Source organism: Argiope bruennichi, chromosome 5, assembly GCF_947563725.1.
Source record: "Argiope bruennichi chromosome 5, qqArgBrue1.1, whole genome shotgun sequence".
In the NCBI taxonomy this organism is placed as follows: domain Eukaryota; kingdom Metazoa; phylum Arthropoda; class Arachnida; order Araneae; family Araneidae; genus Argiope; species Argiope bruennichi.
This window is the reverse complement of record NC_079155.1, coordinates 63,685,669-63,713,521: the sequence shown is the minus strand read 5'-3', so window position 1 is coordinate 63,713,521 and position 27,853 is coordinate 63,685,669. Positions and strand designations below refer to the sequence as shown.

Genomic DNA, 27,853 nt, shown 5'->3' with positions numbered 1-27,853 from the left:
GGCTTAAATCGGCTGTCTTCGAACAGCTTGCTTGTCCATGGCAAGTGCCATAAGAAACAACAACAACTATTTCAATATAAAGTTCAAATATGGCATCACTGTTACTTCTGATAATATGCTTAATAATGTATAAGAGTCTGCTAATAATAGAATTTTTACATGCAAACATTTAGCAAAACGGTGTCTTTTCTTTTCATGCAGTCCTACCTCCAATGATCGCGTGCTTGAAGATCAGTAGCTTCGAGGTCCCTTCATTGCTGGTGCCCGGAGACTCGGCCTACTTGACCTGCTTGTTCGACTTGGGAGGAGAGAAGCTGTACTCTGTGAAGTGGTTCAAAGACGACCAGGAATTCTACAGATTCTTTCCGTCACTCAACCCCCAATACATGGCGTTTCGGGCGCCTGGAATACATGTCGACGTAAGTCTAATTTCTTCATTTTTTTTTAATTATGTAAGATCCAGTTTCTTGAAAAAATCTATTTAGAAGCAATTGTTGCAAAGTAGAAATTTAAATCTTGAATTGTGTGAGTTTTATTTACTTGTTATGTTAATAAAAAGGCTACAAAATTTTAATGATAAGCATGCAATCTTTATTCATGAGCAATACCGCATGCTATTTAATTATTAATATTTCATGGTAACGTTTTGTATAATATTCAGTTACCTGAGGCTTAGCGACGATTTCTCTAAATATTTAATTACATATGATTTCTTTGTGGCGTAATATTTCACCCTAATTTTTATGCGAGCGTCATGGGTTATTTCTTCTGTTGATGAATTCTGCGTTTATAGTTTTTGTGGGTGTCCGTGTGTATGTTGGCATAAAATTCCAAGTTATTATTTATTTTAGTTTAATTTATCTATTTAAATGAGATCCATATTATTAACTTTTAATAATTTCTTCTAGATATTAATCTAAAAGTTCAAATTATTAAAATATTTTTACAAAACAAAGTAAAAATATTGGGAAGGAAACATTAATTTTTCTGATACGTGGTTTCACTGTTGTACAGATATAATAAAATTGGCAACCATAGATTCATGCTCGGGAACTGGAACGTTTAAAACTTTTGAATATCATCTATCGCCTGCCTATAAATAAAGATTCTTCATATTAAAAACAATTACTTTTCTTAAAGAATACCTTTTATTCAAAAGATCTATGAAATAGAAACATATATGATAAAAGTGTTTGGATTCTGTTAAATTGAACATCGCGGAGAAAAGTCGTGCAAATTTCATTTGCTTATTTAAGAGGATTCTGTAATATACCCTTGGTATGAAAAAGCATAAATCTTACCAAACAATACCATTAAATTTTTAAATTAATAATGACTAGGGAATCCGATATACCAATGGGAAATCTACTCAAAAAATTATTTACCAGTTTTTGTAAGAATATAGTTTTTTAGAGAAAGTCAGCAGTATAAAAAGTTCTTTTCGATGATAAATTTGCACAAGAATCTTTAGAATCGTTCTACCTTTTGTTCTTACTTGGTTACTTATTTACTCAGCATACTTTCAAAGATTACATCTGCATACAATTGATTTACGTAATCGTCACTTAAGAGGAATTCAAAATATTGAGAATGTATTTTTTTTTTCCTGTTCTTGCATCTCAGGGTAACAGAATTTAAAAAAAAAATGAAGCAAATTTTCAGCATTCCAACAAAGTATTGATCAGTTACTCTGAACTCATTTGTAGATATAATATTGTTATGGAACTTCAAAATAAACTACTAAGCCTCTAAATTCACCGGGTTCGATAGTAGTGAGTGTATGGTGTGAAAATAATCAGCAGACCTCAAAAACGAACTACGACTTTTATTAGACATGAAGACATTATAACAAAGACAACAAATATACATCCGAAACGAACACAGGACAGCACACTACAACACACAGCAGCCCACAAGTAGTAATTGGTGGCAATAACAACCACAGCACACAAAGCGACCAAACAGAATTCAGCAGGAGAGGGAATTTCTGTAGCTTCGCTCTACGGTCTCCCAAAACAGTTGCAATTCTCCACTGTCCCATGACTTTAGTGGTATCCAACTGCCGACTCACTACTACACGACTGGCTACTCCACACATGGCACGATGCTGCTTCTACAATAAACGACAGGACTCAGCACACAGCTCAGTTCAGCAATCGTTTGAGCTCCGCACAACGCTTAACTATTCCGCCGTTCATTCATTATCCTCTCAACGACTCGTTTAACGGCTCCAACTGACTTGAGTTTCTGACTGCTGGCCTTTAATATTTTCCTGGAGGCGAACCGAGAATCGCCAACCAATCTGGACCAATCAAGCGTATATCAATTCCTATTGGCTGAATGCCTAAAATTCTCAAAGTTTTCAGTAATATCTATTTTGTCGTTAAAATCACCAAATTCATCGCCAAGTCGTCAAATGATCGTCAAGTTTATCACCAAGCTCTGAGATTAATGACGCGGCCCCGTTCTACACCCAACAGATGTGATATCGTAAAATGGTCTTTCCAGTGATTTAACTAACCATGCATGAAAGTAACATTTCAGGTTTGTAACAATATTCCATTTCTTATCATTTGCAGAATTTGCTAATATTTTTAAATATAAATAATGTTACTTTTTTTACTATAGTCTAGAATTATTACACCATTTATTAGACTATTTTATTTAATATTACTTTTACCGTTGCATTCCTTTTTAGTTTTCTTCTTTCCTCTTTTTCTTTTCTTTTAACATTTTTCACTCTTAATTTCTTTGCAGAGGAATTCTTTTCATTCTTTTCTTTCTTCTAAGTTTCTATCTATGTATGCTTTCTTTCAATGTTGTTTTCAAAATTGAAGTTTTAACTTATAATGTCGTTTGTAAGAGTGTTTATGTGTTAGGTTACATGTTGATTTTTATGTCTTGAATTATTTTTCTTTTATGTGTATCTTTTATGTGTATCTTTTCTTTTATGTGTTGCATTTATGTTGTGTCTGTTTTATTCATGTTCATCCCTATTTTTTCATTTCCATTCAACTTTTTTCAAGAATTTTTGAACAGAGTTAGAATTGAGTGTACATTTATTTCTGTAAGCATCGTTACTTCTGTAATTGTAATAAAACAGAAGTGTTTGTTATGTTTATCTATAAAATAAAAAAATAATACTTTTGGAACGAATATTCGTGCAATTACAGTCGGTTTAAAACTTTCTCAAGAGATTCCAAATGAGATTACAAAAATATCAAAAATGACGAAAAAGGAGAATGAATGAAAATCGACTGTCAATAGGATAGTAAAAAACATAGAATCACTGTTTAGATGTGTCAAACTATATTTCGATCAATAAATTCCATTTAAACTTGAAATCATAAAGCATAGAAACATAAAATATATAATTCTTTTAACTTCTTATGTCAAATGGAATTGATAGTTACCCACTATCCATGAGATAATAATAAATGAAAACCACCTTTAGATATATCATAATTCATTTGACAAGCATCGACATCCAATACATAGATGCAAAAGAGACATTTACTTCCTAGAAATGTATTCTTCTTCTACGTGTCCAACAAATATTTCTTACGAAAAGGAAAACTCCATTTACTGCCTCATTACCCTCAAGAGAAGCATCTCTTGTCGGTTGTAACTCCAACCAATACTCGTAATAGTAGTTGATCGATTTGGAAACCTAGTTACTAGCTTCAGATTACTAAGATCGCAAGGGATTTATAACATGCTCTAATAAGAAAACTAATCTTGCAGAACTACTGTAATACACATACATGCAAGGGATCCTACATGGTAGTTGGTAAAGTCTTATGATCTTTTACTTATTTCGAGTAGGATTTCTTAGCGATGTATAACGTTTAAATTCATAATTAATTTTGAAGCAATAGGGAAAGAACAACTTTCATACAGTGTATGCAGTTTACAATTCATGAATTTTATATACAATGTGATTATAAAGAAGCTACCCCAATATATGTGACCGTAACTATCATGTCGTTCAGACGAATAGAATAAAATTTTGGTTCATGGTATTTTGATGTATGAACTCAAGAATCAACAGTTAAGCTCTGACAGTTATAGTTACAGTGGCAAAATTTCAAAAGTTTCAAATGGCAATACCAACTTTTTTTATTCGAATGTATTCTTTATGGCAAAAAACAATAATTAGCTTTGTAAAAGTATCTGTAGAATGAAAATTCCCAGCGTTCTTATTAAGTTTTCAAGTTTATTCGCAAAAGTGTTTACCGTCTGTAGTCATGTAGTCTCGTATGCATGCCAACATGGTAACTTAAAAATGCGACGACACTGAAATTCGGCATGTGATTTTTGATACTAAGATTGAAGCTCTGTGTTAAATTTCGTTTCAGGAAAGTCATCTAAAAATGCATGTTTTATTTTACTCACTATACTATCTAGCACAAAAAGTTCAAGAGCGGACTTTAAAAATAAAAATCTGGAGCTCATGTAATTTTCATAGTTTTAATCATGCCATAGAAATGACACCTTTGTTTGGTAGTATGCAGACAATATTTAAGAAAATAACTCCCGCTAGTTCATTTCCTGGGTCTCCAAATTTCAAGAACAATAAGAAAGATTTAGAGAAGTATATTTGGATCTTTCTTAATATTCTTGAAATTTCGATCTTACTTCTGTAAATTAGGAATGCATAATTTCATTTGTATATTATGTAAACATGTAAAGATTTAGAGAAAATATCTTTCGAAAACATTATGTAACAAAAAGTTTCATTTCAAGCGAAAATTATTTTGAAAGACACTTTCTCAATCTCTAAAAGTCTTGAAAGCACGTCAATTACTTAACTCAACCATAGTTGTAAATTGGAAATGTAATTGTTGATTGCTTTTAGAGAAGAGATCTAAATCGATTCGAGTCTAAATTTACTGAATATTTTCCTTGTCACTTTGTCCTATAAAATGGGACAGGATGGAAATGAATGGTAAAGAATAGTTTCCCATTCCCCGAGGTATCAAAGCGTCGTATGAAAGCATCTTGTTTAATGTTTCGAATAAATTGCTTTGTTCTAACATTTCAATATATTTGAGCAAAACTGTGCAGATGTAATTACTAAACTGCTGGAAAATGGTACAATAAATGTAATTACTGGCTAAAATGCTGTATACAAAATTTAAACTGTCAAATGATTAAATGTGAATATTTTGCTTTCTTGCGCAGTTGGTTTTACATTAAGGAAGAGACTGTTATATTAATGGCTGCTGAATAGGCGCCAAATTAATGATCTTAGACCTTGGCGACGAATTGGATGAATTTTGCGACAGAAAGGAAGGATCTTGAATATTTGAGAAACTTTGCGATATCTCTGTTCTAATTCCAATATTTGCTTTAAAACATTTGATGTCCTGTCACGTGAAACGATAAAATGAATTGGCAGAGATTGGAATAGTTGTGGGAGTTATAGTTTATATAGTTATAATATTTATTCGTCTTTCTGATTTTTAGCACTTTTAAAATACCACCGTTAGAAACACACAAATCGACAAGCTGGTGAATTTTTAAGGCATTTTGCATTAAAAATTTCCCTTTTGAGGCATTTTGCCTAAAATTACTGTACGTACAATTTTAATGAAAATGTTCTAAAAACAAATTTAATTCCTCGAGTAAATACTTTTTGTGAATAATCATTTTCGTCTGATTTATGAACAGAGATATATATAGACATCTCTTGGAGAGATTTTCTACGAAACTTAATCGTAATTTTCTATTTTAAAGGCATAATTTTAAAGTTATTAGTCCTATCTCTTTTATAGCACTTTCAGGTAGCTGACTAGATATATTCTTTAAAAACATTTTTGGGCCTAAAGAAACCTAAAACATGAGGTTTCATTAAAAAAACTGATGTAGAGTTTTTGACTGATTATTTTATTTTCTGTATTTCATGAGCTGAAAGTTAAGTATTAAACCACTAAGTATTCAAAATATCAGAAGTAAATAATTGTATTCGTAAGATAGCCTTGCAATTTTGGATCAAAAATAAAAGCAGACATTTACCATCAAACTAAAATAAATTGATGGGAAAAAGCAGAGCTCTTGGCTTTTAACCACCTGTATAAATCACAAACTTCGAAACAGAAATTTTCTTTATTTATCATTTTTACGCTCACATTGAATATGAATGAAAATAAGAGCAATTTTATTCTAAAACAATTTAAGATTACTAGAGACAAAATTGATTCAACAAGACGCCTTTAATAAAATATGGAAAAAGATGCTGACATGCAATCTAATGATATCATTATTTTAATGAATATAAAAATGTATCCGTATTGAGATATTCTCTTTAATCTTTAATTTGAATCCAAGCGGATTCAATTAATAACTTGATTTCTAAAAGATGAAAATCATTTTATATAGAAACAACTAAATAAGGGTTTCTGTTTTATGCAAACTCATTTTTGATATGAATATAACATTGACATTTTTTGTGATAAATTTTATTATTATTATTATATTTATTTTTTTGTAAAGTGAACATTTTAATTCTAATTAAAGATAAGATGATTTCTCATATGCTACGCAAATGATGCAAATTTTTAATATTGCTCTTTAAAAATAAACAACGGTTATAAAATAAAAAAAGCAGAATAATATACCTCAAATATCTAAATAAAATGTAAATGAAAGTTTTAGCAATTGAAGAAATAGAGTTAGAATCGAGTTTGTAAGAAGAAGAGAAGTATTAGTTAAAAATTATCGAAATAAACAAAATAAAATTTGGACAGGAATAATTTTTTCTCATTCAAACTCAGAACATGATTGGCACAAAAGTCGGGAGTTTAAATACTGAACATGCACTCGATAATTTACATCTATTGAATTAATTTATAAAAAAGCAGATTTTAAAGTGGTATTGCTCTTCACAATTATCGATTATTCTATTCATTCTATTATACAGATATTACTATGTATATTATAAAGATATTACTGATACTATTATTCATTTATATAGATTCTATATTCTATACAAAAATTCTAAACTCTAATTCTTTTCCTGTATTCAGCTACTTATTTTACTCTTTGGTAAATATTTTAATAATATCTGTTTAGGTAACATTATAATCAAGTGACAAATATAAATGGATAATTCATCCGATATTTAAATGTTGAAGTTTTTTTTTCTATTGAATATGAGATCACTTCGTTTATACAACTGTCAAAAGTGCAAAGGATTTCAAAAATTAAATTTGTATTAATGACTTGAGTATTTTTAAAACTGGTTACGAATATTTTTTTTTAAATTTTTATGCTTAAATAAATATTGCTTAATTTCATCTTATTTCATTAAAAAAAAATCTAGTGTGATCATTTACTGACTTTAGAAGGTATTTCACAAGGAGATTTTTTTTTGCACTGATATTTAGAGGAGAACGTAACTGGTAAATTCCATAAGTAAAATTGTGGTAATCTACAAAATATTGTTTAGTGCCCCTAGAAAGACTCACACAAGCGACATATTTACACATATAAATTGCTGACTGTGAGAATATTTACCATATTAAATGTTAAATATTTGGCATTTTATACAATATTAAAAATTATCTGTATCTCTCTCTTTGTTTACATATGTATAGAGAGAGATATATTTCACAACTATTGTTAGCCACTTTTATCTTCATTCCTTAAGTCTTTATTGAGTTTCCAGCCAGTAACTTTAAAAAGTTTCAGAAATTCTAAAATATTTTTCAAATATATCCGAATCATGCAATTTCGCATAAAACAAATAAATAACATCATGTGACTAACAAGGTAGAAGCTTTCATTCAATTCAAGTGCGAACACCACTTGCGTGAAGCTTTCGATTGATTTGCAATCAAAATTGTTCTTCGTAAACAAAGTCATATCGTGGTTGATCTATCGTTATAAAGCGCTGGTTCAATGATCCTTTAGGAACAACGCTAGTCAGACCCTGATAAAGTGCAGCAACGAAGGCATTGTAGGAAGTTGTATTTTGCAAACTTTTACAATAGCTTGGATCTTTCGATGAATGATTGCAATATTCATTATTACGAATATTAAAGTAGTATGCATGCTTACGCTTCTGTCTCTTTGTGTGTATGTGTCACCACAATACACTCTAGACCATTTGAACGAGAGATATCACATGTTGCATATGTATACTGTCGTGGTGGGCACTCTTTAGAATGTTTTAGAGTGTGTTTTTTTCTCAGTTACTTCTAAAAATATTAAATTTAAAGAAGCATGTTATAGTTGCTTTCATATAATGCTTGAAAAGGAAATTGAAGGGTTAGATATTATTATTTTAAACTTAAGGTGTAAAAAATATAAAAGAAGAATCGTTGATGAAAATAGGCCAAACGAGGATAAGACAAGTCAAGAATGAATATTATAATACCAAGAAGTTTCAGACTGGAGATTAAAATTTTTTCATAACAATTCATGAAAGAAAAATCATTTTTTATTTGTACTGATCATATAAATGTTGCCCTGTCTCGTAAGTTATGCATGGTAATGGTTTGGGCTAATTTCCTGAAATACTGGTATTCGTCTTTTGCGTATCAATTAAAAGAATGGTAATTTAATCTCCTCTATCCTTGAAAAATTCCTTTTGAAAACAAAATGGTGAAATTATTATGAAAAGAACCAGTATGTAAAATCTTTTTTTTAGTAATTAAATCTTTAAAAAAACATTCAGTGAATAAAAACGCACATTAGCAATCGGAGATGAAACTTTCAGCTTTAAGTACTAATTATTTCAAAAAATAATTAAGTGCATAGCTATTGATTTCATTATCGTTTGCTGCTAAATTTCTTGGGCTTAAGCTATGAATCCTTGTTTACTTCTTGATCTTTTAGAGATATTATTTCCAGCTTACCGTCTGGTTTCAGGATTATCATATCTGATACTGCCATGTAAGGTGATTTTTTTAATGATGATCTTTTCGTTTCGAAATACCTGCATACTAAACTAATTCCAAATTCTTTTTAACGGTATTATATTGTCTGGAACTGATTTATCCCTTCACTTAATTCATTTTCTTTTTAGTATTTCTTTTTATTATCAAATTATTTGGATGAATATATTTCTGGAATTATAATAGCGTAATTTATGAAATACTTACTTTTGTAAGTCTAGAGCAAAAAGTGCGTTTCGTTTTCTAGGACTAATATGCTAAACAAGGTAGATAGAAATTGTAATGTGTTTCGCTCTTAAATGATTTTTTTCAGATATTTTTTTAAAATATTGAGTTTAAAAATGTGCCAAGTAAGATGATATTTAAGCAAGAATTACTAAATAAGAAAGTAATATAAGAAAAATTATCATCACTTCGTATTAATTAAAAGTAAAGTATATATTTATATTTGATAAAAATTCTAATTATTCTTTATTCTATTATCAAAATCATAAAATACAAAAATGCGCAAATGAAGGTAAATTGCAACCAAGTCGCTGATATTATTTAGATTGTTTTCTTCATAGTCACAGCAAACATAAGACACACAAGACTTCACTGTAATCATAAAACACTTAAAAGGCGTAAGGTATTGTAAATCGAATTGAAATAGGCTTAATATGATTTGGATAGTTTATGAATTTTAATTAGCAAACTGCCGTAAATTATCACAATAAATTGAAACTAAGTAACGTAATATGATTTTCATTGAATCAAACGTTTTTTTTTTAAAGTTTAAACACCGTCATTAGAATTTAAAGTTAGCTTTAATTTAAAAATAATCTTAAATCGATATGTCTAGTCATAAAATAAAACATTAAATCTTAAGAGATGGTATACATTAATAGTTTCAGCGCAATTTCATACTTTACTTGGAACTTGTAATAATAAAAAATACCTTATAAAATCGATATTAAATTTTTGTGAACTTTAACATTTAATTTTTTTAAAGATCAGTTCAATTGCTGTTGTTTATTTCATTGAATGCATACATGTAATTGATTCTTTTTAAGCGCTTTCTTTAACAGTTTATTTCCTTGAAGACTGAAGTGTACATTTTCTCTTTGCACTGAATTGCTTTAAACAAGAAGATACAAAAATGATATTAATCTTTAAAAACAAAGTTCATCTAGTAATTTTTTTGTAATTCCTGGAAGTTATACCAATGATAATCGGTCGTCTAAATAATTGTGTTTAAGTAGATTGCATTTTAATAAACGGAATTTATCTTTATTCTAAATATTCATTATACAGATAAGGAATTATAATTTGTACTTTAAAAAGAAAAATATATTAGAAATGTAATATTATAATGAAATGATTATAGATTATGCAGATTGATCAAGAAATAACAGGAGGTGTTCGGAGATCTGTAGCGTGTTATGCACTGGACGAAATATAATAAAATTTGACCACCAGACACATTAAAGTACACAGTTTCAATTTGTGAAAAAAAGTAACAAAAAAACTGCCGATAGGAGAAATCCTGGCGCTGTAAGTGCATAAGTACGAAAAAAGAATACATAACTGCTAATGGAAACAGTAAATAGCAAAACAATACATACCAATGAAATACGTTTATTATAGCAACTTATAAATTTGGTTCAAGGTGACCAACACCTGAAGTTCCAATTATTACATGCGGTACACGCGGTTTTCGATAGGAGCTCACAGCATATCGGCATTTATTCATCTAATATGTAACGTTATTTGATCTTTTAAAGTAGGAATGTCAGGAATATGTCATTTATACATAACGCCAATCAAATAGCTCCACAACCAGAAATTGTCCTCGATGTGAAGAAACATTTACGTCTTCGGCCTGGTTGTACACCAAGAATTCCTGTTGTTTCAAATCTTTCAACCATTCTTAGTATATTATTTATTTTCATCGGTCTTCTAGTTGTTTCAACAGCCGGCATTCACGAAGAGCAGCACTGGCATTTTCATCCCACTGATAAAACAGATTAACTAATAAGGCACGTTCATGTAGTGACAACGCTATCTACGGGCGATTCTTACAGAATGACTTTGAATTCCTGCAATCTTTTATTTTAACCTCGATATATTATCACAAAGTACCCGTAAATGCAAATTACATAATGAAGTTTTCAATCGCAGAGCCAGAATTTTTCCTATCAGCATCTTTTGGTACTAATTTATTTTTTCTTGATAAATCGAAACCGCATACTTTAATGCGCACGGTGGCCAAATTTTGTTATATTTCGTTCAGTACATAACACGCTACAGGGCTCCGAACATCTCATGCTATTTCTTGATCACACTGTATCTAAATTTAAAATTTTCATTTCGAATTTATCAATCTATTTTGATAATTTAATACTAAAATCTATTAGATAAATAAAAGGAATTTCTTTTAAGTAAGAAAATGACTAATTTGAAAGAGGTTTTCGCATTAATCAAAAGGATTTCCAATTTATTTGAATCCAGTAACGTACATTATGGAACCTTGTTAACTAACATTCTCTTTGAATAGTTTAGTTATTAATTCTGAAAATTCGTTTAGTAGTCCTTGTTATGCCTTAAATCATAAAAGGAAACATTCGTTGTTCGAACATTCTTAAAAAAGGAAGATTAGCCATTTTGATTTGAGTATTATAGTTAAATACATGAGATATATTTTTGACGGATGCTTCATTTTTAAGTATGAGTAAATGTCACCCTCGAAAAATCATTGCGCCGCTAGAAAGACAACATTTCATTCCAGAGAGATTAAACAAAAATAAGATAAACGGCGTAAGATATTTGATTGATTTATATAGTACCCAGGAGAATCATCTCAATCTTTTAGCTTTAAAGCTTAGATTAAACAACATTAAGATAAATTGCATTAGACATTTGATTGTTTTATATAACGCGTAGGAGAATCAACTCTACCTTTTACCTTTAAAGCTTAGAATGAAGGTCCTGGGCGAATTTATATTATTTAATTTACACTGTCAAATATATAAAATCATACAAATTAATTCTTATTCTCAAATGCAAACTTGATATCAATAAAAATCTGGCCTGTAACTGTTTTAAAGATATAAACTTAAACTTTATCAAAAATCTTATGCACTTCAATTTCGATGTTTCAAATTCAATTAAACCATTCTATTTTATTCAATCGATTTAGATTTGAACTAATAATATAGAACTGTCTCATTTTCTTTCCCTTATTACAAAAAAAATTACTACAAAGTAACCATTGAATATAATAATGTATTATCTTGACTCTGAAATATCAGTGCTCTTGTTTCAATCAAACAAGTAACGCAACTAATTCATGGATTGTGATTTTACTTTTGATTGTTATCAAAATAGTAAGAATAAAGGAAACATTTCAGTGTTTTCTGTGCATCTATGAATTCAAATAGAATATTATTACTTAGTGTCACATTTGGGGTTAAATAAAGGACGCAATTTTTACATCGCCAACTGAAAATGCTGATACAAACACAGTTTACACAGTTACTGTGTCTATTATGACAGCAGTCATATTGGACAATTTTGGCAAGAATAGGCACACAAACTTAAAACTTTTCTTGCTACCAAGGATGGTTACATTAAAATTCAATCTGATGTGGTTTTATTGAAATCTTTACAAATCTCTTTATAATGTATCAAAAAAATTAGAATTGTTCATAAAACATTTTAAGGCTAAATTTTAATAGGTTTTTCTGTCGTGGAGGAAAATTTTGTATTTCCCCTGTATCATTTCTATCAACTAATAATCAAGAATTATTTCTATTATTAACTTATTAAAAATATCATTTCTATTCACTCATGATAAACCTTGCTAATATATTTTTCTAAAGTTTATAACAAACCTAAGTGTCTGCGCTACTATGAGTGAACTGTGAATTTGTCATGTCTCATTTTCAAGGAAAAGGAGCATTCTTCTCACAAACTGAAAGGTATTCATTTTGTAAACAGAAATTAATGAAATCTAAATGAAATTTGGAATTAAATTTTAAAACATTTTTTTATGCCATACAATTCAGCAGGATTATAATACCATCTTTAATGAATAGAAAAATAAAAAGAATGCTTGAAGGTATCAAATAGTTATGTTTTGGCGAATAATTTTATGAAGTCTGAAATACGAAAATGTCTATAAAAAATATTCATTAGATATTCGACAAGGGATGCAATGACATAGACACTATTCATGATTACATATGCGAATAGATTTGATGTTATTAATGAAATTTATTGATTATTACTTAAATATTTCTCAGATTTGATCTTACTAAAATAAGGCTTCCTGCAAATGTGCTTTGTCTCCAATGTCATCCTCTTGTAAAGATTCTGTTTTTTTAAATACTTCTTTATGTAGCTAAGCTAATTAAACCTGACATTTTTATAAAATACGATGGTAAATTTGAAAAAAATGCATGAAGCAATAAAACTATGAATTTTTGAGGGAATCCACAGTCCTTCTAAAATAGAGATAAATTTCATTTATGCTATATCAGGAGACGTCATCCCTATAAAAACATATTTAAAAAACTGAAAGTTTTGAAAGTAAGTCAAGAATAACACAGGTTCACGTTGTACAAGATCTCTCTTTTCCGAAACCCTGAATATTTCAACTGGATTTATTCATAAAATAAAGAAAAAAAAATATTTTACCTCATATCATTAAAAATTTTGCTGTGAAAAAAATTAGTATTATTATATCTGAAAATCTTATTTAAATATTTAAAGCAGGATTAGGCGATTTAGTAAAAATGAAACGACACTTCTAATTTTTGAAAAGAAACATAACAACAAGAGTTGACAAAAAACAAATACAAGAACTCCATAGCAACTTCGTTTTTCTCCTTATAATTATTATAATTTTCTTTTTCTTAGTATATCTAACCATGAAAAAAGTGTTTTCTTATTGACTTGAAAAATTAAATTGAATTAGGACCTTTATCAGTTTATTTTGGAAGGTGTATAGCGTATTCCCAAAGCAGTAAAATTCCTGACAGGACTTAGGAAATATGTCCATATCAGTGCTTAGATTAGGAATGTGTAACCACCCTCCTCTCTAATTTTTAGACTAATTGCAACGACGAATTCATATTTAAAAGAAATTTCGATACAGATAAATAGGCTTTCTAAATTACTAGAGAACTGTCAATTTCAGCCTCAAATTCTGATAATTAATTTTGCATTGCGTTTTCCGACAAATTGTTCTTTTTCGTAAATATAAGGCACTTTCTTATATCTTTCACTGTGTCACTGTCACTGCATTGATCAATATAATAATCCTGCGTTTTACTAAAACTTGTTAAGAGGACTGATATATAAACATAATCGGTCAGAAAACTTAATGGGAAAATATACTCAAGCATTATATTAATAAAACCTCAAATAAAACCTTTGGGAAAATTAGAAAAAAAACCAGTACATAATTTCTACCAATATTTACCAAATAATGAAAAGCTAAAGAAAATTAGCCAAATATTCATAAAAGAATGCAGTTAGGTGATTACAATAGATGGCAATTCATTGCCTTTAAAAATTACAGTTTGGCGATTGTTTCGTATTCTATAATTTAGCCAAGCATTTTAGTAAACACTACTGTGGAATTAAGCAAAAGACAATATCCTTTTCCACAATTAATTAATCCAATTAGGAGGCCGAAATATTAATCAATTCTTTTTCAATGTGTCTAGTTTTTAAAACATATGGATCATGTTTTGAATTGAATTTCTTATATTTATTGTTATTGTGAAAAATTAGTCAAATATTAATAATATTGAACATCTCTTATTATGGTTTTCTGCTTTTTCATGTTATTTCAGTTTAAAATATACATTCTTTTCATGTGTCTTTGTCATATATAAAAATAATCATATAATATATTTATAGTTATAATATTTTAAATTGCATTCATGATATAATTTCCAGTATACCTTTTAAATTGAGTTTGTTTAAAAACTTGACGAAGTTTCAAGTTTGTGTTAAAAATTGTTTAATTTCCAATAACTAATTGCTACCTATTATCTCGATATATTCATTTTTAAATTATGCTAGTTCTAAGAACAATAAAACTAGTTAGCAATTCACGAATTTTTTCCTTCGAATTCGACTTCCTCATGTTCACTACTTATAATTATTTATTTAAAAAAAATCTGAACCTTGTAATAAAGTATATTTCTAAAGTTGAAACTACGTAACTACGTTGCATTGTTTCAACTTATCGATCTTCATTCGAAATAATTAAATTCTTTAGTTTACAATTTAGTGAAGCAGTGCATTTGATCTTTTGATACTTCAAATGGTTCCATAAAATGCAAATGCAATCAGCAAATATCTTGAGAAGAAACATTTCAGAGATTAAATTAACAAACATAAATAAATATTACATGAGATAGAACTTAGTTTATTTCTTTAAAAATTTTATTTTCCATGAATGCTGAATTGTAACATAAAATTTCAATGAATTTAACGAAGTGAACGTTGTAAATTAGATTTATTTATGAATTCTTACTTTCGTATAGAAGTTTTAGTCAAAATTTTGAACATGGTGAGCGTAGTTATTTTATAATTCAATTGATTAGTTTGAATAACAATAAATAATCAATCTGCATTATTGCCAATATATATATATATGTGTGTGTGTGTGTGTGTGTGTGTGTGTGTGTGTGTGTGTGTGTGTGTGTGTGTGTGTGTGTGTGTGTGTGTGTGTTTGATGTAAATACTTGTAGAGCAAGTCCAATAATTTATAATTGAATAATTACGAAATAAATTATCAAGTAATAATCATTAAATGCAGAGAATGCACAACAAATTGCTATTTAACAACAGCAAGAAATCTAGCTCTATGGTCAACTGCCAATGACAAAATTCACTTGACCGATTGCCTCTCTTGCTTATATAAATTTCCGTGAAAGGATTTAAAAAATTCCAGAAAAATAATATCCCGAGACCTAATGCAGATATTTCCATAACTCTTGTAATTTCTTGAACACTCATCTTGGCGACCTAGGTTGCTAAATTCGTTAGCTATTTGCCAAATAATTGTCAATTTTATAGCCATGACTGAAGATCATTGTCCCTGGTTTATCAACATCCATTAAAACATCTGGAAAAATATCTTCCTTTCTAGGAGACTAACTATGCAGGAAAACATTTTTTACACATTCCTAGCCAGCATTCACAGCATTATGATCAGATGTTCCTTTAGTACAACACTCCTATAGAACTGTACGTAAATTATGAGAGCTCTGCAATAATTCACATAGAACTTAATTAACATGAACTCTTTTTGGCTCATTAATTTTTTTCTTCTACTTGATTTAATTTGAAGAAATTTATTAATTTTAATCAACACGTGTTTAAAAGCAAGAACTGAATAAACATGTTATTAAGAAATGGATTGACTTTCAGTTAAACAAGCTAGTTTAATTGAACATTGTATTGTGTAGTTTGTAATTGCTGGACACTGTCATTTTCTTTAAAATATATTAAGAAAATATATTTAAATTCTTTTCAGAGTATAAATGCTTAATAAGGGACGTAGAGCTTTATTATCTACTAATTTCCTATTCAAAAATTCTGCATTATATTTATTTCAAAAAATGAAAGTAAAGTTTATTGCATAGATTAAAGATTAAATAGATTCGATTCTCAAGAGCTCTTTATTGATACAACAAAAAAAATTGTTCCCTGAGATTCCATAGAACTCACGTCATATTATTTATTATATTTTTTTGTGGGGAGGGGTGATGAACAAAAAATATCAATAGAAATCTCCATGGAATTTTATTTCCCAAATTGGATTTATCTTAAAAATAAATCAGCCTGGAAAATATCACATTAGATTTATATTGTTGCAATTTCTTTCAAAAATATTTTTTATTCAATTTTCTTATAACTAATCCAATATAAGAAAACTGTATACCAAACAGTATATTAGAGTATTTATTATTAAATCCATGAAGCTAGAAGATTGTAAGAGCATGACAAACCAATAAAAGATTTAGTTACTCTCTCGAATTTTTCTCAAAATATTTTAACCACGATGTTTCTGGATATACGTTTGTCTATCTGACAATCAATAAATAAAAGAAAACCATTCTGTTTAAACAAATGTTGAACTTATGATAAGATAAAAGCAGAAAATTATTGCATACCCATCTAATATTACTTAAATATATCATTATCATGCCCTATTATATATCATGAAAAAGAGTAAAATAACCAAACTATTTTCAAATAGCTAAATTGATTTGAATAGCTTCAATATTAGCTAAACTTTTCCTCCAAGACAACTTTTAATAAAAATTTTTACATTCATAGTATTGAATGAGATTAGTTATGGAAACTAGCGTGATACGGATTTCAAAATTTTTTCTTAAACCATATAATTTCCATAGATAGACTTGATGCGAAATTCAATGTGGTGACATTTAGCATATATTTCTATTGTCGATTTATTTCCTATTCTAAAAGAAGCTGAGTAAAATGATTGAACTTTTTTTTTCCTCTCATAATAATAGAGTATAAATAATGCATTATTTATTTAGTAAAAAAAATTCTGTAATAAATTTTTCAATCTGATTTTCATAACCAAACGCGCATTAGAAAATCCCTCTGTGGTTGTCACTTTTAACTAAAATAATAGCATTTTGAAAGCAGTTATCAAAACAGAATGTTGAATATAGTAGAAAATGGAACAAAAAATTATTTTCCTTCGTGGACAAGAAAAGCACAGTAAAATAGTGAAATTAATATAAAAAGATTCAATAAAATAAACAATTCATTTTCTGAAAATTAATAAAAATACATTAATTTAATATATATATATATATATATATATATATATATATATATATATATATATATATATATATATATATATATATATATATATATATATATATATTTGTATCTTTCTATAAATAATAGACTTCTTCTTCAAATACAATATACTCTCGTTTTCTTATATATAGATAATCTGCTGCCGATAATCGTAAAATGATGTAAAAATGTTCCAAACATAAATATTAAAGAGATAGATGTTCCTTTTTCAAAAAAAAAAAAAATGACTGATTCCTTTAAAAAAACATAATCAATTAGTGCAATATTTTTGTCTCCCAAAGCTCATTTTATGTATAAAAAAATAAAAGCTTCTCCATGCTTATTCATCTCTTTATCGTTTATTTTGAGAATTATCCTCCTATTTATTTGTATTCGCGATTGCCGCAATACCCATTATGCGGATAATCCGGAGTTTATTGTAGATTATTTTCTAAGGAAAGTAATGTCAACAGATAAGATTACCTGCTTATAAAATTACACAGTGGCCAATTATTTTGATCGCATATCTTTTAAATGAAAAAAAAAAAGTTTTTAAATTGAATTAATGAAATTTTTTGTAACTAATCATATCTCTGCGATGTGAAACTTCCATTATTTAATTTTATTTTACATAATATATGAAGAAATGCACTTTATCTACATTCAAAATAAACATCGAAATCGAAAAAGTCGGTTCTTTCAATAAAAGTTTTAATTTTTAAACTGAAAAAGAAAAATGAGATTCGAAATGAATTGTTGTAAAATCTGTATTAATGACGATGTCGTCTCCTCGTTACCACTGAAAGAGGTTTGCAGTCGTTTCTGAGGGTAAAGACCCCTGAGCACCCGAGGGCAGAAGTCTGACTTCAAGCTTATATGAAGGTGGCACTCGCACACTCGCTTGCACAGCCCCGTTTCACAGGGGGTTCTTTCACACACCTCACAGACAGAACACAGGCGGAAGAAAAACCATGCCCAAACCAGGATTTGAACCCTTGATCACGAGGAAGACGCTCTACCCCTAAGCCAGGACGCCGGCAAAGCCTGTATTAAAATACAATTAGTTTATAAGCTTGCTAGCTAATAAATTTCTGAGAGTAATATGACTAAATAAAATGATATGATCATTTGAAGTATTGCAGATTTATAAAGTATCATGCATAAAATAAAACTTTAAATAAAATATGAAAAGCAGAATAATAATGAGACAATATAATTTTATAGAGATTATATTTCTGTATTATACAGATTTTTTTTAATTAGTTTGTATTAATTTCAATTTCTATAATAAGTAAGATGTAAGACTTTACATTACCTACTGCAGTATGCTGCAACAATTAAATCTTTAAATAAAACAAGATAGATGCATCAAAGATATTTTAAATAAACGAAATAAAATTATTCTTTACACAAATTATATATTTTTTTTAAATTTCCACAGATTCCATCTATTTCCTGTAATTGTTACATGGATAGATTACAGAATTATGAATCGATATTTATAAATAATTTTAATCTTAACTTCTCTTCATATTTTCTTAAATTGGGTAAATAACCTATCAAATATGGTTAGATAATATAACTTAAAAATAAGATTATAATTTTATAATGAATGATTATTTAGCTTAACCAAGCTCTCTCAGATGTCCACTAGTATTATAGGCAAGTATTGTTTCTGGACGTAACCCTCCTAAAGTCCAATCTGGCGTAAATCATGCTTGAAATGCAAAGAGAAGTTGACCGAGAAATTACGTCCTATTCTCCACAGGAAATCAGCTCTGTTAATACAGGTAGACGAGTTCCACTGAAACACAATAACTTGATCCAAGCCATTTACCCTAGATTGAAACTCGAACGTCATCTGAATAGACTGCTTTGACTCACTCGAAGACCTATGACAAATGGAATCAGTGCAGCATCATTGACTATGATCATTCAATCGGAAATTTTTAGAAAATATATATTGGTTTGATGGCTTGGAAATGAATTATGTTGAAGAAAGCCAAAGCCGAAAAATCATCTTGACGTATGGTCTTCGTGACCTCACCGAGTTGCAAGATACTGTGCATCATTTATGGACTAAACGATTTAGCTTGAAATGTTTCATGCAAAATAAAGTTGTCTACGATCCTTTCATAGATTTATTGAAATTATCATTGAACCAATGAAGTATAACGTATATCATACATAATTCGTTCATCTTGTAAGGAATTATTCCATTTTATCATTTTGATACAGCTGCTTTATGTAACATGAGATTCGGTGATTTCAACAAGTTACATTGGAACAAATTATTTTCAGATGAAAATTATGTGATTTAAAAGAATTAATTAAAAAAACAGATAGTAAGTCAGAAAACAGATAGTGAAATAGATTTCAAATCTTTCATAATATAGCTAAAGTATATTTTTAAAGGATTATTTTTATTAGATTTAAATTAAAATAAAGCATTACGTTAGCTCACATTTTGCATTGAATATAGAAAACGAAATGAAAAGTTTTAAAAGCTATCAGAGTATTTTTTCGGTGTACAGCATTTATAATGGAATATGTTCTTAACAAATAAAACTCAAAATTCAGGTTTCAATATTTCAGTTTTGGATAAATAATTGTAATAATGCGTGGACAAAATTCAATCATGCTTATTGAACCCATCGATAATCATTTAGATACTTTGTATTTTGAATAAGATATGTGTAATTGATTCCTTTAACTAATAACGCGGAAAAGAATTTTAAAAATAAAGTTAATTAGTATAATTCTTTTTAATTTGTTTAATAATTTAATTTTAAAATTAAAATATATAGAACACTATTACTTAAAATCCATACCATTGTCATGCCAAAGTTTCAAAATGGAAACAAGGTTGCATATCTACCACTATATCTAATTTCTTCTTTATTTTCAGATAATTTTATTATATAATGTTGCGTTTTTCTATCGATTATCATTATTTGCATGCTTTGACTTTTATGCATTTTGTTATGCTTATTTGTTAATAGCCGCCTTTGGCGACTTGTTGATTCACCATAAATGCTAGTTGTATATAATTTCCATTGAATCTCATATACAAGGTGTTTCCAAATTCGATCGACAAATTCAGAGGGGTGATAGTAGGCATCAAGAGGATAAAGAATCACCATACAATATAGGGTCCATACAACGTTTAGTAGGTGAAAATTGCAAAAATATAGGAAGTTCAAAAATTGTTCGAAACTAAAAAATTACAAGTAATGTTTCAGCTATGATTTTTTTTAAAAATGAAAGCACATTCTTAAAGTTTTTTTCATGTAGATAACGAAAATGTAGTTTATAACCCTTATTTCTAAAAACATTAAAACTTGAAGAAAAGTAAAAGCTTGAAAGATGTAAGGAATTTTATACTCTTTAATTTGATATAAGGCTGTAGAGTGAAAACTGTAGAGTTTTTAAGACAGTCAAGAAAAATTAATACCGGCATCAGAAAACATCGCTGCAACATCAGTACCGATGTTCGCAGAGACCGTTGTCAAATTCGAAACATAAATTCAGAGCAAGGATAGTAGGTATTAAGTAGATGAAAATTACCAGAAAACATAGGATCGCAGATAACGTTTATTCAGTGAAAATCGCAAAAAAAGACCTGGAGTAGAGAATGACCTTATGAATGAGAGGATTAGTAATCAAGAAGAAGCAAGCCTTTTATGTAAATTTTTCATACGTTTGAGGAAAATAAAAGCAGCGATCAAGTATTCATTTGTGAGTATTGCAGAATTGATGGTCATTAAACTTCATTCGCAAACTGCAAGTCAGATTTCCCGAATGCAACTAAAATGTCCTGGTATTCCGTCATGCATTAACCAAACGTTCTGGCATACAGTTGTAGGTGTTCTATGCAGTAAATCCGGAAGAACAGGCTACAATAATACAAGGTACTTTGCGCCTTTGAGGCGTTTGGGCAGGAAGATACGGTTCCAATAGAGGACCTTTTCCAGATGTTAATAGTAAACGTGAAAGTGATCTGCGGATTTTCGAATGACCAAATATATACATTGTCCGTGTTGAAGAAGCCGTCTCTAGTAAAGCAGGCTTCATCTGAGAATAAAACTTTGGAAGAAAAATGTGCATCTTCTTGTGTGGCATCAAGCATCCAGCGTGCTAACTCCACCAGATTTGCATTTTCACTGAAAACAGTTAACTGTGACCCTATGTTTTATGGTAATTTTAAATCTCCTTCATGCGTACTATCATCTCACAGAATTTATCTTTCGAATTGGACAACACCCTCCGCAATCATCGGTACCGATACTGCAGCGATGTTTTCTGGTGTCCAATTTAGTTTTTCTAAATATCTTAAAACTTTACAGTTTTCACGCTACACGCTTATATAAAATTAAAGACAATAAATTTCCTTACATTTTCAAGCTTTTACTTTTCTTCAAGTTTTCATATTTTTGAAAATAGGGGTTATAAACTACTTTTTCGTTTTAAGTAATATACAATCCTTTAGTTCGCCATTCCGGCAAATTAACTACATGAAAAGAAACTTTTAAAAATGTGTATTCCCTTTTTGAAAAATCATAGCTGAAACATCACTTGTTGTTATTTTATTAATTTTTTACTGTTTCCAACAATGCTCCGACTCGCTATATTTTTGCAATTTTCACCTACTAAACGTCGTTTGGGACCCTATATTGTATGGTGATTCTTTATCCTCTTGATGCCTAATATCACCCCTCTGAATTTGTCAGTTGAATTAGACAACACCCTGTATAATTGACACATTGTGGAAATAATTAATGAAAGTAATTATTCCCACAATATATATATATATATATATATATATATATATATATATATATATATATATATATATATATATATATATATATATATATATATATATATATATATATAATGGAAACACCTGTGAATAAAAGTGACACTTTTGAATTCGTAAGCATTCAAATATAATAATATCCACCAGTTTTTTTATAAATTGTAATGTATATATTCTGGTAGTATGTGTTAGCTTTATTGAAGTTCTGTAATTCTTGAATTTTTTTTTCAAAAGCATGAAATGTCAGATCTCTCAAATTTTCAAACAGGCCAAATTGTGGGAGCTCATCTAGCTGGAGAAAGTGTGACCGAAAATTATCCCAGCTTTTAGGCTTTTCTAAAGGTACGGTGTCTGAAGTCATGACAGCATACTTGCAGCGCGGCAAGACAAGCTCGGCAATGTAAAATAATGATCAAAAAGAGAAGCTCAGTGAAAGTAATTGAAGGGAAATTCAAACGGATTGTAATGTCTAAAAAGGGAACAACTGCAGCAAAAGTGACCATAGCGCTCAATACCCATCTGCATTATCCAGTGTCAGTAATTACAGTTAGAAGCCACCTTCATAAGCGGAGCATTTATGGCGGAGCAGCAATTCCCCAGCCACTTGTCACAGATGTTAAAGGTAAACGTCGTCTATAATTGCGTCAAACTCGCAAAACCTGGTCTATTGATAAGTGGAAGAAAGTAATATGGTCTGACGAATCGTGTTTCACACTTCTCCCTACAACATGGTGCACACTTGGTTGACACCTGCACAAGCGTATGATCGTGATTGTCTCCTTGCAGCTGTCAAGCTTGGAGGTGGATCTGCAATGATATTGGCAGCCATGTCATGGTTTTCTGCTGAACCAATCGTAACCCTGAAAGGAAGGATCACTAGGGAGAAGTATATAGAAATTTCAGCTGACCAGGTCCATCCTATGAGGCAAACTCTGTTTCCTGCAAGAAAATGTCTCTTTCCAGGATGATAAAGCATTTATCCGTGCAGCGAGACTTGTCCAATCATGAACACGAGGATGAAGTTAAACATCTGCCTTGGCCCGCTCAATCACCCAGCCTCAATATAATTGAACCATTATGCTCTATTTTAGAGAGTTCAATACGGAATCGATATCCTCCACCAGCATCTCTTCCAGAACTTTCGCAATATCTCCAGTAAAAATGGTATTACTATTTCTCCAAGCATTATCAACTAGGCGAATCCAAGCTACATATATCACATGCCAAAGGCGGTCATACTCCATACTAAAAAAGGATTCTCATTACACCATACTAATAAACGATTAAATCAAAGGTGTTTCCATTATTTGATAACCACCTGTATATATCTTGAAAATGCATGTTAAAATGTCTTGTAGCTTGTAAATAGATTGCTCTAATCAAAAAACACTTATGATTGAATTCACTAAAATTTTGAAAACAAATTCTATTTCTGTTGAAGTGTTTATATAAATCAAAGTTATTTAAAATAATTTTGCTTGTTGGGAATGAAAATTAATATAACTAAAAAGAATAATTAATAATTTTATTGAATAAACACCAAATATGTCAGAAATGTTTTCATTTTTATTGATACAAAAAAATCTATGTTTTGGTTTTCTTATCAGGATAAAATCCTATTCTCGAAAATAAATATTTTCGTTAACAAAGGTTGTTTTTATTTTGTCGAGGGTATTTTTGAGAAATGGAATTTAATACAGCAAAGATTGAAATTTTCTATTCAAAAACATTGTTATTCTAATTATATTACCAGATATTCTAAATATAAAGGCAACATATTTGAAAAAATATTAATGAAAATATCTAGTTTAAATAATTAAAGAATATTGAATATTAAAAATGCTAAACCAAGCAAACTGTTCGAAATAGAACGCACGGCACTTTTTCATAATCATAAATAAATATTTAATCTTTAGATAAAATAAAATTGTTGTCAAATATTTACAGAATAAAATTTCCTCGACAAACAAATTAAAAGAAATAACGAATTTAAATACTGACAATATATACTCTTCAATAAATTTTGCTGCAATAATTATTATGGAATAAATTTTTCATTCATAGGACAGGAATCATATAGGGAATAAAATTTAAGCAGATATACATTATTTGGAATACGGCAATAAGAAAAGTGCAATAAAAATTAACAATACCTATTTCAATCGTCAGGTGGTTTTTTAAATCATATAATTTGTTCATTTGCGCTTTTAATGATCAATGTTTTTTCTTATTTCATTTTAAGCCAGTTTTTCTTTGATTAAAAACTACTCAAAGACCTAAAAGTTTTTTTTTTCCATCAAGAAACCTCTTCACTACGACAGCATTTTATTCCTGTCTTACACGAATGTTTACTCACAAATCCTGTCTTACAAGAACAGGAATGTTTACAAGGGCATACTTCAGGTTGAATAGCACAAAATCACGTAATGTCCATTTGGCCAAATTATCGATTTGCCATCACAATCAGGAAGAATAAAAATTATCTTATGTTATGTTATTAAATTATGTTATGTTATATTATTAAAATTATGTTATGTTATATTTTCTACACGAAATTCCTTTGCTTTTTTTCACTTTTTATCAAATTAATAAATAATTATAAATTTTTCAATAGTATTTCGTTTTTATTCTTAAAAAAAGACTAATGTAACTGAATGAGAAGACTGGTGTAACTTATGTATTTCCCAATTAAAGGAACATTTACCATAATTCATTAATTTTTGAAATTGAGGCAAGTACATTTAGTTATAATAAAACTCTTATTTTTTAAGTCAGCACTGTAAACACTATTGGATTATAAACTTACATTAATTGGAATGCACAAAATACAAAAAATATATCTCTTAATACTTACCAATATTTTTAAATTTATTGAAATGGAAACTTTTAAATATAACGCAATAACAAAAAAAAAAAAAAAGGACTTGCCCCATTTTCAAAATAAATGGCTCATATATAAATATATTAGCATCAGGTGTGCATCTCTGATCCGATCTGCATCTAATCAGGCCCGCATCAAAACATATTTGGATCTAATTAGGTCCGCATCACACCTTCATCTAATTACATAGACATCTTTTTAGACCTGCAAGTAAATAGATATATTTACATCTGCATCAAATTAGATCCGCTTCTAAATAGAACTGCCTTTAATTAAGCCTGCTTCATATCTGCATTTGATTAGATCCATAGCTAATAGATCTGTATCAGCTGTGCATTTAATTAGAATTTCATCTAATGAGGACCGCATCTAATTAGATCTGCATCACGCCTGCATTTAAATAATCCGGCATTAGACAGGCATTTAATTAGATCTGCATCTAATTTGAACTGCATGTAACTACATATAATTAGGCCTGTAGCAAGTCTGCATCTTATTAGGGCTGTATGAGTCCTGCATCTAATAAGATCCATATCTAAATAGATCTGCATCAGTGTGCATCTAATTAGCCCCTCTTGGGGCCTGCATTTAATTAGACCGACATCAGATCTGCATCTAATAAGGCTTGCAAAAATGATGAAATGTAATGTATGAAAATAGAACTGCATATAATTAGGCCCGAACCTAATCAGCTCTGCATCTAAATAGTACCAGCTTAATAGATCTGCATCTACTTACAGTTACATGTAATTAGACCTACATGAGACCTGCATCTAAGTAGAACTGCATGTGACGATCTAATTAGATATGCATCAAATTAGGCCAACATTACACCTGCATCGAATTAAGCATGCATAAGGTCGGTATCTAAATAGAAATGCAACTAGTGTGCATCTAATTAGGCCACTATCAGATCTACAGCTAATTAAGTCCATATCTAAATCTGCATCATGTCTGAATCTAAGTAGATCGGCATCAGATCTGCATCTAATAAGGCCTGCCTAAATATATATACTTCTAATTAGATCTGAATCAGCTCTGCATCTAATTTGGCACCCATCAGACCTGCATCTAAATAGAACTGCACATAATTAGGCCCAAACCTAAACAGATCTGAATCAGGTATGCATTTAATTAGATCCGCATCTAAATAGAACTGCATCTAATTAGATCTGAATCATGTATGCATCTGATTAGACCCAAATCAGACCTGCATCTAATTAGAACTGCAAACAACTAGATCTAATTAGATCTGCAACTAATTAGGTTCACATCATATCCGCATCTAAGAAGATCCGCATCTAAATACAACTGCATCTTATTAGGACTGTATCAAGTCTGCATCTAATCAAGCCGCCATCAGATCTATATCTAATTATATCCATATCGAAATCTGCATCAGGTCTGCATCTAATTGGATAAGAATTAGGTCTGCATCTAATTAGGCCTTCTTCAGACCTGCTTCTAATTAAGCGAGCATCAGATCTGCATCTAATTAGATCAGCATCTAAATAGACCTGCATCTAAATACAACTGCATCTAATTAGGCCCGAAATTAATCAGACTGAATCAGAACTGCATCTAAATAGGGCTGCATCTAATTAGGCCTGAAACTAATCATATCTGAATCAGGTCTGCATCTAATTAGGCCGGAATCAGATTTACATTCAATTAGATCCATCTAAATCTGAGTCAGGTCTGCATCTAATTAGATCGTAATCAGGTCTGCATCTAATTAAGGAAGCATCAGCTCTTCATCTAATTAGGCAAACATACGACATGCATCTAATTAAGCGCGCATTAGATCTGCATCTAAATGGACCTGCATCTTATTAGGCCCACATTTGTATAGATCTGCACCTAATTATATATGAATTAGGTCTGAATTTTATTAGCCTCGCATCAGAACTGCATCTAATTACATCTGCATCTATTTAGACCTGGAAGTAACTAGATGTATTCAAATCTGCATCTAATAAGCCCCGCATCAGATTTGCATCAAATTTGATCCACTTCTATATAGAACTGAATCTAATTAGGCCTGCTTCAGTTCTGCATTTTTTAGATCCATATCTAAATAGATCTGCATCAGCTGTGCATCTAATTAGGACAGTGTCTAATTAGATCTGAATCAGGTATGTATCCAATTAGGCCCACACCAGACCTGCATTTGATTAAAACTGCATCCAAATAGATCAAATTTGATTTGCATCTAATTAGGCTCGCATCATATCTGTATCTAATTAGATACGCATCTAAATAGACCTGTATCTAAATAGAACTGCATCTAATTTGGCCCGAAACTAATCAGATTGAATCAGGTCTGCATCTAATTTGATGCGCATCTAAATAGGAATGCATTTTAATAGATCTACATGAAATTAGAGACGCATGTAATTAGGCCTGCATCAG

The 27,853-nt window shown here is 29.7% G+C and overlaps 1 protein-coding gene across 1 annotated transcript in view; it reads left to right on the top strand.

Annotated features, from left to right (window-relative positions):
- LOC129968286 (uncharacterized) overlaps window positions 1-27,853 on the top strand; it is a 168,173-nt gene that overhangs the window by 98,428 nt on the left and 41,892 nt on the right. Inside the window, exon 3 of the mRNA XM_056082142.1 lies at window positions 202-419. Within this exon, the coding sequence (XP_055938117.1) occupies window positions 202-419 (218 nt within the window). The remainder of the gene's footprint in view (window positions 1-201; window positions 420-27,853) is intronic.